The sequence below is a fragment of the Micropterus salmoides genome, unplaced genomic scaffold, assembly GCF_014851395.1.
Source record: "Micropterus salmoides isolate LMB-PRFRI ecotype aquatic unplaced genomic scaffold, ASM1485139v1 Ms_hic_scaffold_13, whole genome shotgun sequence".
Taxonomy (NCBI): Eukaryota; Metazoa; Chordata; class Actinopteri; order Centrarchiformes; family Centrarchidae; genus Micropterus; species Micropterus salmoides.
This window is the reverse complement of record NW_024040374.1, coordinates 4,815,970-4,832,138: the sequence shown is the minus strand read 5'-3', so window position 1 is coordinate 4,832,138 and position 16,169 is coordinate 4,815,970. Positions and strand designations below refer to the sequence as shown.

General features: G+C 37.9%; 1 protein-coding gene across 1 annotated transcript in view; it reads right to left on the bottom strand.

The window, feature by feature from the left end:
- Positions 1-5,255: 5,255 nt before the first annotated feature.
- Positions 5,256-16,169, bottom strand: part of LOC119901337 (complement factor H-like) — a 29,019-nt gene continuing 18,105 nt past the window's right edge. Inside the window, exons 17-25 of the mRNA XM_038716967.1 lie at positions 13,160-13,338; positions 12,311-12,490; positions 11,685-11,790; positions 11,261-11,337; positions 9,937-10,128; positions 9,574-9,759; positions 8,847-9,032; positions 6,999-7,178; positions 5,256-5,594 (exon numbers count right to left, since the gene is read on the bottom strand). Coding sequence (XP_038572895.1) covers positions 5,401-5,594; positions 6,999-7,178; positions 8,847-9,032; positions 9,574-9,759; positions 9,937-10,128; positions 11,261-11,337; positions 11,685-11,790; positions 12,311-12,490; positions 13,160-13,338 — 1,480 coding nt within the window. The 3' untranslated portion in view covers positions 5,256-5,400. The remainder of the gene's footprint in view (positions 5,595-6,998; positions 7,179-8,846; positions 9,033-9,573; positions 9,760-9,936; positions 10,129-11,260; positions 11,338-11,684; positions 11,791-12,310; positions 12,491-13,159; positions 13,339-16,169) is intronic.

Here is a 16,169-nt window from a genome sequence, read left to right as displayed (position 1 = left end):
GCTGTCCTTTTCAGGCCATGTTGCTGCTGTCTCTCGGTCGTGCCGCTTTGCTCTATACAACATAAGGAAAATCAGGCCCTACCTCACTCAATATGCCACCCAGCTTCTGGTACAGGCCATTGTTATCTCTTGCATCGACTATTGCAATGCCCTCCTAGCAGGTCTTCCAGCTTGTGCGGTGAAACCCTTACAAATGGTTCAGAACGCAGCAGCGCTTCTGGTTTTTGATCAGCCCAAAAGAACTCATGTCACTCCATTACTCAGTGACCTCCACTGGCTCCCCGTGGCCTCCAGAATCAAATTCAAGTCACTAATGCTTACAATCAAAGTGACAACTGGGTCTGCACCCATCTACCTAAACTCCATAATACAAACCTACGTTCCTTCTCGGCCACTACGCTCCTCCAACTGCCATCCCTTCACACCAAGCAATCCCAGTCCCGGCTATTCTCATCTGTGACACCACGATGGTGGAACGAGCTACCACACGCCATCAGAGCAGGGGCGTCCCTCTCTAACTTCAAGAAGCTCTTGAAAACTCATCTCTTCCGAGAACACTTCCTCTTATAACACCTCTAACTCCTAACATGATAAAAATAATAAAACTATTTGCGGAGAAGGGACAACGTCGCAGATATTTACATGTGCATTATTCTGGGTTTGTGTTATGCAGACCTATTGCAATGAAAATATATAAATTCACAATATAAAAATATACAACAAAGTTTGACAATTAACAACAAATATGTTTAATGTGCCAGGTTTGTGCATGATATGAAATGAAATAGTATTTACATATGCAGACATTTGTATTATTTGAAAGTGGGGGGTGTCAGTGTCATACAAATACAGAGCATTTACATTATGCTCACAAGCAATATTTGTCCAATATATTTGTTACCAATTTATGAAGATGGATGTTTTAAGATATAACATACGGAAGCCCTAAGCGGCCATCCATTCAAATATTTTTTTTACTCCATTTTACCATGATAAGGGGATAATTATCTCGAGATAACAAATGTTGTTTTCCTGTGATAATGGGATAATTTTCACAAGATCTCGAGATAAACCATGGCTGGATACAGGGGTCGGCAGGTGTGTTTCTTTAGGATAATTTCACTTACATCCAATGACTTTTTGTGTTTTTAATTATCTTGTGCAGCAAAGTTCTTATGAAGAGATTCAGGGGAATCCAATCACACAGTTCCCGACGGCTATTTCAAAGGTTCCAAAATAGCCGTCATGTGCAACATCAAATGGATATTTATGAATGAGAAGTGCAGGAATTTCCTCTGCCTAATGTTAAACTAAAGATAAAACTGAGGTTATTGTTCTGGGGCCCAAACACCTCCGTGATGCATTATCTAAAGATATATTTTCCCTTGATGGCATCGCCCTGGCCTCCAGCACCACTGTGAGGAATCTTGGAGTTATCTTTGATCAGGACATGTCGTTTAAGTCTCACATTTAGCAAATTTCAAGGACCGCCTTTTTTCAACTACGTCATATTGCGAAAATTAGGAACATCCTGTCTAAAAATGATGCAGAAAAAATAGTCCATGCATTTGTTACTTCTAGGCTGGATTACTGCAATTCCTTATTATCAGGCTGCTTGAAAAAGACCATTAAGACTCTTCAGCTGATCCAGAATGCTGCAGCACGCGTTCTGACAGGAACCAGGAAAACAGATCACATTTCTCCTGTTTTAGCTTCTCTGCATTGGCTTCCAGTAAAATCCAGAATTTAAAATCATTGTTCTTACCTACAAAGCTCTTAATGGTCAGGCACCATCTTATCTTAAAGAGCTCATAGTACCTTACTACCCCACCAGAGCACTGCGATCCCAGAATGCAGGGTTACTTGTGGTTCCTAGAGTTTCCAAAAGTAGACTAGGAGCCAGAGCGTCCAGCTATCAAGCTCCTCTCTTATGGAACCAGGTTCCAGTTTGGGTTCAGGAGGCAGACACCATCTCCACATTTAAGAGTAGGCTTAAGACTTTCCTCTTTGATAAAGCTTATAGTTAGGGCTGGCTCAGGTGAGTCCTGAACCATCCCTTAGTTATGCTGCTATAGGCCTAGACTGCCGGGGGATTTCCTATGATGCACTGAGCTCCTCTCTCCTCTACTTTCTTTCCCTCTGTATGCAACTTCATCCCATTATTGCATGTTACTAACACAACTTCTCCCCTTTCCGGTAGTCTTGTGCTTTCTCGTCCCTCTCCTCTCTCCTCCTATCACTTCCTGCAGGTTTTCTGGCTCTGGAGCTGTGGAGTCTGGATCTGTGGTTGCGGGTCACCTGCTGCCCCCGTGTTCCTGCTCGACACCCTCTGCTGCAACGACTATTGTTACTAGTCCTATTATTATTATTGTTATTATAATCATTAACATTATGATTATTATCATTAACACTGCTATAAATATCTGTACCAATTTCATTCAGTCTATAGCAACATCACCTTTCCTGTCTGTACCTCTGTGTGTGTATATTGTGTAGGCTGCCTCCCTCCCCCTCTCTCTCCTTCCATCCCTCTCTCTCTCTCCCTCTCTCTCTCTCTCTCTCTCTCCTTCACCCCCAACCGGTGGAGGCAGATGGCCGCCCACCCTGAGCCATGGTTCTGATCGAGGTTTCTGCCTCTTAAAGGAAGTTTTTCCTTGCCTCTGCTGCCTAGTGCTTGCACTTGGTGGGAATTGTTGGGCTTCTGTAAATAGCATCATAGAGTACGGTCTAGACCTGCTCTTTTATGAAAAGCGCTGTGAGATAACTTGTTGTGATTTGGTGCTATATAAATAAAATTGAATTGAAAATTGAATTGAATTGAATGTAAAACAGTATCTTCATAAGAACTTTGTTAAACAGGATTATGAATAAGAAACAAAAGAAAAACAAGGTCTTAAGTGAGCATTGAATCCTGTGTTCTACCGACTGAGCTGATCAATGACACTTAAATCTATTTTGAAATTATCATTAAGAAACGTTCCTGCTGACTCCAGTGTTAAAATACTGTTTTGTTATCTTGAGGTCTCAAGAAAATTACCCCATTATCATGGGAAAACAACATTTGTTACCTTGAGATCTCGAGATAATTATCCCGTTATCACTGGATATGGAGTAAAAAAAAAATTAATTCAATCGATGGCTGCTTAGGGCTTCTGTAGTAATAAATAGGTTTGGTCTTTTTATGGGATTTGGTGACAATAGGAAAAGCATTAAACAATTACCTAATTGTAAGTACTGTACAGTTATTTAATAAATGGACTTTCTACCACTGAAGAAGTAACAACATCATTTACATGTAACTGATGCTTTCATCCAAAGCGACTTACAATTGCTATAAATGTCAGAGGTCGCACGCTTCTTGAGCAACTAGGGCTTAAGTGTCTTGCTCAGGGACACATTGTTGGATGTGTTACAGTGGGGAATTTAACCCAGGTCTCTCACACTAAAGGCATACATCTTATCCTCTGTGCCATCACCACCCCATCACATTGAAGTGTCTGAGGGTAGGAAAATGGTCCTGACAAGTATTTGCCTGACTCATATTTTGAACTATTATTAGTTTTAGGACAGGGTCCGAAAGTCAGAAAATTCAATAATGGACTAAAACATTGTTGTTTTCAGGGATGTACTGGGAATAAAATTCAGCCCGGGACTTTGAGACAGAGGGCCTTTATATATACTCAAAAACCACAATGCAGCCCCATAAAATAGAGAAGGGTGAGGGAATCCCTCAGCTTCAGCTCTTTGTAGGCCTCTCCCTGGCTCAGCCCCCCTGTGCTGTACTCTGACTCTACTTGTACTGATTATGCAGCTACATATGAATGTTAAGAACATCAGTAATAAATATAACTAACAATAATCCATTTTCTTATTCTTTCTATGGATGGCCTAGCCAGCCCTGCACAGGCCCCTGTACCTGTCACTGTTTCTGGTTCCATTGTCCTACTGCTGCTTCTCTTCATCGTCCTTCTCCTACATCTCCTCCTGTTCCTCCTCCTCTTCCTTCTTCCTCCAACTCAAACTGTTAATAATATATAAATATATAATATAGCATATATGTCTATACATAAATGCATTACTTATCAGTGCTTGTGCCGGGGACTGCCTCATCTGTGCCTGCTGTAGCACCTTTCCACCAACTAAAGGCCTTTCCACATGGCAAGCGATTTACGCGCCTCGTAGCCTAATTCATTTTCAATGAGAGGCGAGCGTGTAGGAAGGGAGGTGCGAGCATTGCGACAGTCGTAGCGACAAGCGGACGTGTTCACAAAAAGATGATGGATGAGAGACTGATTTTCGCCGTCTGTGACTTCCCTGAAATATATAACTGTTCCCTGAACAGTTATCGGGACATTAACAGGAGGGCATTTGCATGACTAGATTTGTCAGCTATATGAATATGAATAATATATATAATATAAAAATATAGCCTATCAACTAACGTTTATATTATAGTTATAGTTAAAGCTAGGTTATGAAGGAATAGGCTACAGTTGCGCACAGAAGCCTTTGCCGTGGTTACTATCTATAGAGCGCCTTCCGTTTACTGGCGGAGCGCTTGTCTCGGTGTCTTTTCACATGAGAAGCCCAGAGCGACCACGACTTTAAAGGCGGAGTGTCACTTAGCGTGTGAAAAGACCTTAAGAGGTCGGTTAATTAGGCGCCTTTAGCTGCCTCTCATACCAACATTTCTTTCTTCTAAATTCTTAATTTTTCGGTACCACACATTTATTTGACCTCTTTCATTCTTTTCGACATGTTTACCTTCTCTGTTGTGCTTGTCACATCGGCACCATTGAGCCAATTAGATCTGAGCAAAAATGAGGATTGGTCCAAGCTGGGAGGGGCCGCCCGTGTCCCCCTTCAATATTGAAAGTATTGGTTTGGCCCAATTGAACATAAGAAACTGCCTGAAATGGACCAGTCGTTCGGGATTGTTCCCAAAATTCCCGATGGCCAGTCCACTCATGGTCGTTTTTGATCTTTTCATGGAATTTGTTGAAAATATAGAATAACACCAGCTTCATTCGTTAACCAAGACCAGCATATTTTTGTAACCATGTCCAAGTGCTTTAAGTCCCTTTATATAACCATAAACATGTTAATTATGCTTTTGTTGCCAGGATCAGATGTTGGGAAATCAAATTAAATATATAAATGGTGGTGTAGTGTTTTTAACATCATATGCCAACAAGACGTTCCTACCATAACATATTTAATCGGCTACATGCTTATGATTCTGGAGGCTGAAAACATACAAAGTGAAAAGCTGTGCTTTATTAAAATTACAACACACAGGAAGTATAGATACTGGTCTAACTCTTTACTTTGGTTAATCTTTTACATGTTTGTTCAACCAGCTCATGTTTATCATATTATATTCAGTTGATTAATAAACATTTACTGGCAAGTGGGCAGGAGCATCACACCGTCAACACACTTCTGGCGCATCTCCAGTACTTCATCATGTCTTCTTCCTCTGATACACTTAAACTCGATTACATCATTATGTGGAGAATACAGCTTATCATCAGCTGTATATCTGAAGGCAATATTGTGACTTCTCATGGCTTCTTTATCCACAGTGCAGGGTTCTGAAAAAGATAACAGATAAATATAATTTTTTTAATGTCAGGAATGACTGTACAGCATGCACCATATATAATTATTTCTAGTCTTGAATAAAAAAAAAACCATTGTGTATTTGAAAACTAAATATGTAGTCCCAAATGTAATTTTATATATATAATTCTAATTCATCAATCTAATAACATATTCTATTATGATACTCAACGTCAGTAGTTCTCAACCTTTTTTGGGCCAGCGCCCCCCTATCCATTATCCAGGTCCCTTACCGACCCCTGTCAAAAAACAGGTTGGCTATTTGCTCCTTACATGCTTGCTACTAACTTTTTTAAAGCTGGGTCTCCAACATTGACAGAGTTGTGTTGGATTGATTTGTGCAGCTGTGTTCATGACGGAGAGCGAGAGAGAGGGAGAGAGAGAGGGACGAGCGAGAGGATGTGCTGCGCAAATATGCGCTGCCTGCAGCTCTGCAATCAAATACGATTTTAAATAGGCCTAGTAAAAAAATCAAAAATCAATATGTGGCAGTCAGCGTTAATCATCGCTTGAATTTTTTTAAATAAATGAACATATGGGAAACACTGTAACTTATCTGCTCATGTTCAAAACTTTCTGCACATTCAGAATCTCTCCCACGTATGGGTTCTCTGACACGTAAAGAAAAAAAGTCGTAATATTACGAGACTAACGTCATTAGCCTATTTATTTATTTATTTTACTACATGCCCTGTAGAATAAAGTTGTATTTGTAAATAAAGATATATTTTAATAAGAAGAAAATTGCCTCTTTTGTGGAAGAGGAAATAGAAAATTTCATTGTCCATTTAAACTGTTCATTTTTAAAGAATATAAACTTTATTGTGATCATTTACAACCCATAGTTAGCTGTGTTTTTATTTAAAGTATATTAAAATCAATAAGCTACCATTTATATGCATTTAAATATGTGATTTTAAAGTAATTGAAGGCTTTCTCGACCCAAATCTAATTACCTTTAACAAGAGTGTCCTTTCTGTCAATTACAGATAACATCTAGAGAAAAATAGTAGGTAAATTTAGCTTTAGCTTTAGCTAAGACTATCTTAGCATCTAGGTTTGACTTGATGTATCTTTAGCTGACTAGTTGTTTGTCTCTCTGTGATGATTTTACATGTTATCTCATGGAAATTTCTAAGACATAGTCTTTTAAAAGATAAAACAGATTCCAAAAAGTCAGATTCCTGTTTTAACTAAATTTTCACCAAACACTGTGTCTATGTTTATTAGTCTTTAGTCCTTGTGTAATGGGTCTTTATGTTTATATTATGCTAATATTATTTGAACTGCTACATGCAAACACCGGAAACAAAAATCTGTTTGACATTATGCAAAATCCTTACAGAATGAAGTAGGAAAAGGAAATTGTAACTTACTGAGGCATCTCATCTGTCCAACCCATTCACCATTTTTGCAGGTTTTGTAAGGTCCACCCTGCATTACGTAGTAGTTCGGACAGACATATTCAACCCTATCTTCATGTCTGTACTGGAATCGAACACTGTCCTTGATATCTCCATCTGCAAGGGGCGGTGGTCTCCTACAACCCAAAGGAGCTAAAAGAATGTGGCCAGTCAGAGAAAGTACAGGTTCATTATTATTGTGGAGCAACCATGACATTTTTACACACACAGATGCATGTTTTAAGGCCTTTAAATTTTAAAATTAAAATGTAAACATCCGCTAAAAAAATACACATATGGATTTTTAGAAAAGCTCTTTAAGTCTTAAGTCTGTTTTTATACATTACCTGTTAATAGGGTACAACTAGCTTAAACTAAAGCGGACTAATACAACAGCTCTGCATTAAATCCAACTGTCATGATTATAATGTTCAGATCTTCTTTAGACCCCTTTGTGGTGTCTTTATGGTAAACAGAGACTGTGTAGTAACGAGTTATGTACTCAAGTACTTTTTTGAGTAAATCGTAGCCTACTTGTCAGAATAGTTTTATTGCATCACACTTTTACTCTTACTTGAGTGGTTTTTAGAGAAAAATCATTACTTTTACTCAGCTACATTTCAAGATGTTCATCGCGCTACTTGGCTACTTATTTATTTATTTATTTACCACAGTCACTCATCTACATGACTCTGTTAGAGCAGAATGATGGCTAAAGCTAGTATGGCTTTTAAATGGCGGTAGTTATGGAAGCCCTAAGCAGCCATGGACTCCATTCTTTCCCCTGTGATAACGGGATAATTATCTTGAGATCTCAAGACAACAAATATTGTTTTCCCGTGATAACATTTGCAATTAAACAGTCATGCTCATTGGTGTAGCCCGATGAAGACAGACCAAATTATGCACACATAAAAAAGACAAACTACTCTTATTTGATGTGGATGTGACTGATGTAATATTTTAACTACAGATGATCTTCCTCAGGTGAACGTGAAGAAGTGAACACACCTGTATTTAATAGGAAATAAATTCTGAAACAACACAGCATTATCTCATAATTTGATTTGTTTGCCAAATCAGAATTTGATATCAGAGACAACAAGAAAATAATAATTATTTTTAAACAATTTTTACTTATTGGAGTACTACTACTCCAACAGACTACTATATTAATGTAGTAATTTTTGTAATTACACTTGATGGATACGGAGTGGGAATATTGTTCTGGTGTAAATGTGGCAGGTTATCTAATCAGGAGATGACGACTTGTCGTTTCATCACAAATAAATACAAGTGTATGTTCACTTCTTTACCCTACCAGAGGAAGACCATCTGAAATAATTCTAGTCACATCCACATAAAATTAAATACTTTATTTTTTTTTCTTCTTGAGTTACTCACAAAGTTACTCATTGCTCAAGTAATTTCTGAACTCTTACTCAAGTAGTTATTTTGATGACTACTTTTACTTCTACTTGAGTACTTGTTTTTGCAAAGTAACAGTAGTTTTACTTGAGTACTCTACCCACCTCTGATGGTAAAGTTAATTAACGTTAATTGCAGTGCAAATGTCAAGTTACAGTCATTTTTATGAAACCTGAAACACTAACTACTAAATTATTACTAAAATAGGAAGAACAAAATAGCAGCACAAAGACAATACATATCAGTGCAGTGTAGCAGAGTAAATATCATAGCAAATCAAGCCATCTGAGATCGCAGTGCACTGTGGTAAACAGCTGAAAGTTGAGTCATTAATCATATTTTTCATCATTTCCATAGATAAGGAGCAAGGGGACAAGGGAAGAATTGACTTACGTCCACATGTTGGGAAGGGGTCACTCCACTGTCCGTTTGCTAAACATTCCACTGATGCATTCCCTCGAAGAAAGTGTCCTCTCTGTCTGCACTTAAACCTTAACTTTTGTCCTTTTCGTAGTTGATTATTTGGTACATATACGGAGATGTGTACGTTGGCTGGTACATCTGTGACTTTGCATTGGTCTGTTGTGTAGAAGAGAATATGTTTCATCAAGATGTTTATATAGTATAAACTGTAGCATATTAGACTTCAGATGTAAATGTTATCTGATGTAAATCTTAAATGTCCAAATCTGTCTCTGTTGTATGACAACTTCCCCCAAAGTGGCAAAAAAATGAATTATTGCAGATTTAATTATTGCTTTATGTACAGGTTCTTGAGGGGAAAGGCACACATGATAAGAATGCCTTTAACATTCAACTTTAGCTTTGACTTGTTGTTATGCTTCAAACTTAATATGACCTCTGACGTATCTCACATGTCAGCATCCTGGGTCTCTTATCTCTCTAATCAGACAAAATATTCATGTTTTTTGTCTTCATCTGAATATTAATTCTCAGAGAAGATAGTAAAGATTGATGGGATTTATCAGTCTTCTGTCTATCTATATCTGTCTATCGTCTCTGAAAATCAATATTCAAATTTGCCTAAAAAGATAAGCAAAAGGGGGTAAAATCAAACTAAATGGGATTAACCTCTAATGAAAGTATTGAATGAACATACCAACACAAGTTGGAAAGGGAGCATTCCACTGCCCAGTTTCTAAACATTCAATTTCTTCAGCCCCGTCCAGTGCATATTGATCACTGCATTGAAACCGTAATTTATGTCCAATCTTCACTGTTTTATTTGCTGGTGGTACAGCTACACTGAGATGGGGGTTCATCACGTCAACTTTACAAGTGATGTCTGAAAAGAATAAAACAGATATTATCAAATGAAAAACTGGGGTTCAGTGGACAGTTTTCTGTCCAACAGGGCCCACCCTTATAATGTTTGCAGTCATTTTAGTGTATTGTAACATGCTCTACAAAATAAAACATTATTATGTACACAATATAACAATTTTTATGTCAAAGGGTTTACCTTCACAAGAGGGGAATGGATTATCCCACTGTCCATCTTTACCACATATCAGCACTGAACTGCCATTCCGGTATTTCCCAGGGCTATCACAGCTGAATGTGAGGAATCGGTCAGGAAGTATCGGTTCTTCATTTTGTGGTAAACCTTTTACTGTAAACCCACCATCTGTAGGAGGCGGGTCACAGCTTAAAGCTGAGTAAACAAAACCAAACAGTCAGTCATTCGATGTTTAAATAAACGTCTTAACTTCCACAGTGGGGGATCAACATAGGGCAGAGTCTCCCCAAAGAAATGCAAAGTGGGAGGTACTGTCTTTTTCCACATACATTTTTAATGATAACCTAAATCTTACTTAACATAGAAACAGTGAGAAGCTCGAACCACAGCAAATTCAAAAAGCTTTGTTGCTGTACCATAGTTGCTGAATTAATCCAGAACTGAGCTTCTGATTGTAAAATCAGTTTTCACAACATCATTATCTTTAGCTTCCACCCACTGTTAACAGGATTGGATTCTTGCCGAAATGGACATTGAAAGTCGCAGTTAATGTCTACCCTGAAGTTTTTATGTAAACAAGCTTGTACGTTTGACTTTTTATCAAAAAACCAGATATTTTCTGATGCAGTTGTTAATCTTTTGCACTGAGGATTCATTCAGGAGCATTTCATGTTGATCTGCACCATATAAGCACTCTAACTATGGGTCAGGTAACATTGCAGTGAATGAATGGGACTTTTACTTTCCAAGAGGGGTGCCTGGAATAGCTCCTTCCACTGTGTAACTCTACTTTTACTCCAGATTCAGAGTTATCCTGTTTTGCTTCAGTAAAACTTGATGCATGTTTACATTCACAATAACTCTGCAATAACAAACAAAAAATGTTCCAGTGCCACTTTAAAGTTGATAGTAATTGACAGAACAATGTGTTATTACTAAAGGCTCGTGCAGACTATACGACTTTCAGCGTCGGCCATCGTGTTGTTCACACTACACCACTTGCCATCTTGTGAGGGGAGTCTTGAAGTAGTTGTGACGTTCACAATACGTGACGGATCGGTGACAGAGTCGGTGTCAGCTCCTGTAGTGTATGACCTCTGTCACCGATCCGTCACGTATTGTGATTTTGCATGCTAGATATCGGCACACGTCGGCGATGTGTCAGAAATGTGTCGGGGAGCCATTTTGACGCTTCATGGAGTAGTTCACACATGCGACTGCCAATCAACCGCTGATTTACTCCAGACCACAGCCTGACGGTCGCCAAGCTCGCTGAGTGGCAAATCGGGCTAAAAATCGTGAAGTGTGGACTAGGCTTAAGACTTACGATCACATATTGGCACGTGATTGGTCCATTTGTTCAGCAAACAAGTCCTGGTGTCGTCCTTACTCACCATTTGATACCTGCAATGAACAGTATATAACAGTATTTTCCACCTGATTACTAGTCAGAGAAATTACTATGGAAAGAAAAACAATGTGCCAGGTACAACTAATGAAGGCTTTATAACACACTATGATTGGTTTATTAATCAAATTTGTCACTAGTACCTGTGAAACCTATGTAACTGGTTCACCAGGTGGTTGACATTGTATTACAATAACATGTCATTTAACATAGCTGTAATTATATGTCTCCACAAAACTTGAAATAAACACCCCAAAATGTCCTTATATGTGCATATAAAATGCTTACAAAGGTTGAGTTACCATTACTTCCAGTTTCTATGAATCATTCTAGATCCACATACCCTTCATTGCAGAAGTATTTGATGGTTGATCCAAAAACAAAGTCTTCACCGTTGATAATTTGATAATAGCCATTGGGAGTGTCATCAGGAAGTTCACATGGCTTCACTTAAAAGAAAAGAAAAAGCATCATCAACCAAACAACCAAATGAAAGTTTTTTTCTTTTTCTTTACCTGATTTTAAACATTGGTCTTTATTCTTTAAGGCTTTATTGTTGTATTTTAGTTGAAAGCACTTGTAAACTGCAGTGATGTAATTTTCATCCAAGTTTGTTCTTTTATTGTGCAGCAGACATGTTATTGGTTTGTTGCTTTGAAGAGGTTGTTGTCCAGTTACTAGAAATTGTTGTCAGCAACATAATGCAGAACTCTCGCAGTAATATATTCTGATTAATTGGTTACTTTTGGGTAATTTTCTTGATATGGAACAGATTTATTCAGACATATTCAAATAATACTTGCACATTGTAATTATTGTCTCTAAGTGTGGATTCTCCTGAATGAAAACCTAAAATAGATCTTTTGAAAATATAATAAATAAAAGGAATAACATTTGTGGTAACCTGATTACTGCAGTCACACAAGTTGCAATGAAATAAGGAGCAGAACAGAAAGCGATTTAACTCACAGTAGCACCTTCCCTGGTGGACTGCCATCCAGCCTGTATTTGTACAGACATATCTGATGGTTGGCCCTGATACATAACCAGTTTCACAAGTAAAATGTATCACATTTCCTTGTTGGTACTCAGCCCTTTTGGTCTCTCCTGACACTTGGGCATGAGGAACATCTGGGAGCTTTGAACATACTAACAAACAGCAACATGGGAAAAAAAGAAGAGAAATTGGACATGTCTTTTCAACAGTTGTGTGTTAATAACAAAACATGTGAATCGGAAGATCTTTAGCTATGTGTCTGCGTAGGAATATAATTTTGAGACCATACTTTACATACTTAAGCCAAACAACCGACGCATATAGGTGTATCTCAAAAATTTTAATATTGAAGAAAAGTTCATTTTCTTCTTAATTTAATTAAAAAAGCAAAACTTTCATATATTCTAGATTTATTAACCATAAAGTGAAATATTTAAAAACTTTGTAGTTTTTATATTGATAATTACTGCTTACAGGATGGAAATCAAAACTCTAGTATCTCAAAGTAAATTTTAGATGAAAGAATCTATAATACAGAAATGTCGACCTGAGAAGAGCTCTAATCAGCAAATTAACTCAAAGCACCTGCAAAGGTTTCCTGAGCCTTTAATCTCTGAGTCTGGTTCTCACCATGAACTTTTATTAAAATTTTCTGAGATGCATTTGTATGCTCATCCTACTGTAATAAGGCAACAACACAAATCAAAACACAACAATTAACATGGATGTCTTTGAATGTCTCTTCTCTTTGCAACCCCTCTTCCTGACAACAGTGTGCACTTTTGGAAAGCGAGTATTTAAAAAATATAAGTCTGTCTTACCATTCTGTGATACAGAAACTTTCACATTCCCCCACAGTTGGATAAACAAAAAGATTAAAGACAATCGCATTTCGATGAGCAGCTGTGCAGTGAGAAACAACAGTCTTACTGACGCTAACTCCTTTGACAAACTCTGCTTTCTGTGGAATCCCTGTGTGTTTTTCCCTAAGCACAGTCCTCAGGGAGTACGAAGGGTCACAGTGTGGACTGCCCTGTGGGATTGCACAAGGCTTTATGAACACAACATGACACATGTGAACACACAAAGCACACACTGTTCACATTAACAACACTGAGAGTACAGATTCTTTTGTACAATAATAATACATTTATAGGCTTTTAATGTATTTCTTTGTATTACATCAAAAAAATAATAAAATTTTGAGTCTGCTTTGCATGACGTTACTTGACATAACTCAATTTGGGACAGATGTCAGAGACAATTTATGATAAATCATATTAAATTTGATGTTACTGTATGGCCCAGGAATGCTTTAGTAAAAATATCACATAAAACGAATGATGAAAACAAAATTGTGTCTAATGCACAACAGCTTAAATGCAACAGATACAGAATAGTTTATGTCTAATACTGACTTTTCATAAAAATATAGAATTTAAAGCTCAAGTTCTGTATAATATTTGACCGCCAACAAACTGGGCAAGCTGGTGAAGAAAGCCAGCTTGGTTGTGGGTATGGAACTGGACAGTGTAAATGCAGTGATTGAGATGAGGTTGAGAGGGAAGCTGAAAGCCATCTTGGACAACCTATCTCATCCTCTCTATGCTGAGCTGAGCTCACGAGCACCTTCAGCCACAGATTTATCTAGCTGCGCTTCTCAAAGTGCTTGGGAAGCTCATTTGTGCCATCTGCCATCAGACTCCACAACGCTACAGCACCAGTATCTCCACTGTTTTTTTTACTTTATTTGTATGTGCATGATACTCCTGTTTATATTGTAAATTTTTGATTCATATTGTATATTTGATTGTCACAGTGTGTTTACATTTCTTATATTTACTGATTTTACTTTTATCATAATTTTTTCTTTCTTGTTGAATTCCCCTTTACTGGTGTGCTAATTTGAATTTCCCCTATGGGAGATTAATAAAGGAACATCTTGTCTTATCTTAAGTTTGGCACTGTATGCTGATGATTAAATAGTTTCTGTCCAGTTTGATTACCAAATTCAATGTAGCTTGAAAAGTATTGATACTACAGTGCAAAGTCCATTGTAAATAAAGCAACTAGATAAAATGGTACTGAGCGAGCAAAACTGTTTATAATGATTCATACATAATAGTACAATATTATTTTAATAGACCATGTACCTTAAAAAGTAGGTTACATATAATGAAAAACAATGTACATTAAAAATTACTCATCAAAAAGTTGGTTTAAACGAAGGTCCAATCTCTGACCAGGCAGAGAGCCAATCATAGTTTAAGATAATGGGGTGGCACCTGGAGCGGCTAATCAGATTTTAGGGGTGGCCATCCCAGGAAACTTCCTGGCAACACTCCTGATTATTTTGACCTACATTCATTCTAAGGTCCTACAGCACATGCCAAACCCCTATTCTTACCTAACTTACCCTGACGTGATTCTAATTTTAACCAGAAACCAAGTATTAACTTTAAAAACCTTGAAATACATGGTTTACTTTGTCCACAAAATAGATATCATTGTGTTAAAAATGAACAGGAGGCTTATTAAATATTTTGTCCTACAAACGTTATTGTTGTGTAGATTAGCTAGTTGAGCCTAGTTTATGGAATCAAATTAACCACAACACTACAGTTTCAAGTACCAAAGTTGAACTGATGCCTCTAAATATAGAAAAATCTGCCTGACATTTGGAAGTTAGCTGAGTCATGGTCTTGTTCTAAATCTTTGGTCAAAACACATTTTTGGACATGATTTAAAAAATTCCATGTTAAATAAATTATGTGTTAATTGTAGTGGGACCAACCAGCCTCTCACCTCAAAAGGGAGGTGAGGTCAGATAATGCCAAAAGGGGGGAGGGGGAGTTTTCCACCGCTGGAGTTGGCCTTTTGACACACAAAAACCAGAGACATCGCCTGGTGTTTGGTACGGATCGGCAGAGACTCAATCAGACAATGCATCGCTTAAGGATTGTGTATTCAAAGAGCCTTAGTGAACCCCTCTAGCTGTAAAGGTGTCACTAGAGACTTTTAGCAGGACAGCAAAAGGGGCTGTCCGACCTCTCTCTCTCCACAGGTCACCTCCGGACATCAAAAGTACCACCCGTCCAACCTCAACCTGACTCCTTTTCCCACGGCTGAGCCATAAAACACCGCTCCCTTCTCTCTTTAGCCAATGTGCAAATGTGATAAGCAAGGAATGCAAAAGGGGGGACACTAACAAACCCTGTTTTTCTTGAACCAACAAATGTTTCATTATAAACTGTGTTTGTTCTGTTTTAATAATAATCCTTGCAAAGTTAGTAGTGGAATTTGCCTCTTAGTTTAGTAGTAATGACCCTGTTGTTATCCTGTGATGTTTGAAAACTAGAGAACCATAAGAAAGTAATCTTGAAGAGTTCCCTAATTTCCTCTTTTTGTTTTGTTTTAATTCCTCCCTGTTATTCCCTAGTAATCACTGTCTGTTTAGTATTAACTAATGCTTTAGTTAAACGTTTCATATACAATTTCCTACTAAAACATTCATCCACACGCCGGTATGTATAACCAGCTTCCCAGTTAAAGTGGTAAATCTCACAGTTGAATGTCTATTGTAACAATCGTAATGTTAATGATTATAATAACATATACAATAATAATAATAGGACTAGTAACAACAGTTGTTGCAGCAGAGGGTGTCGAGCAGGAACACGGGGGCAGCAGGTGACCCGCAGCCACAGATCCAGACTCCACAGTTTCAGACCCAGAAATACCTGCAGGAAGTGATAGGAGGAGAGAGGAGAGGGACGAGAAAGCACAAGACTACCGGAAAGGGGAGAAGTTGTGTTAGTAACATGCAATAAT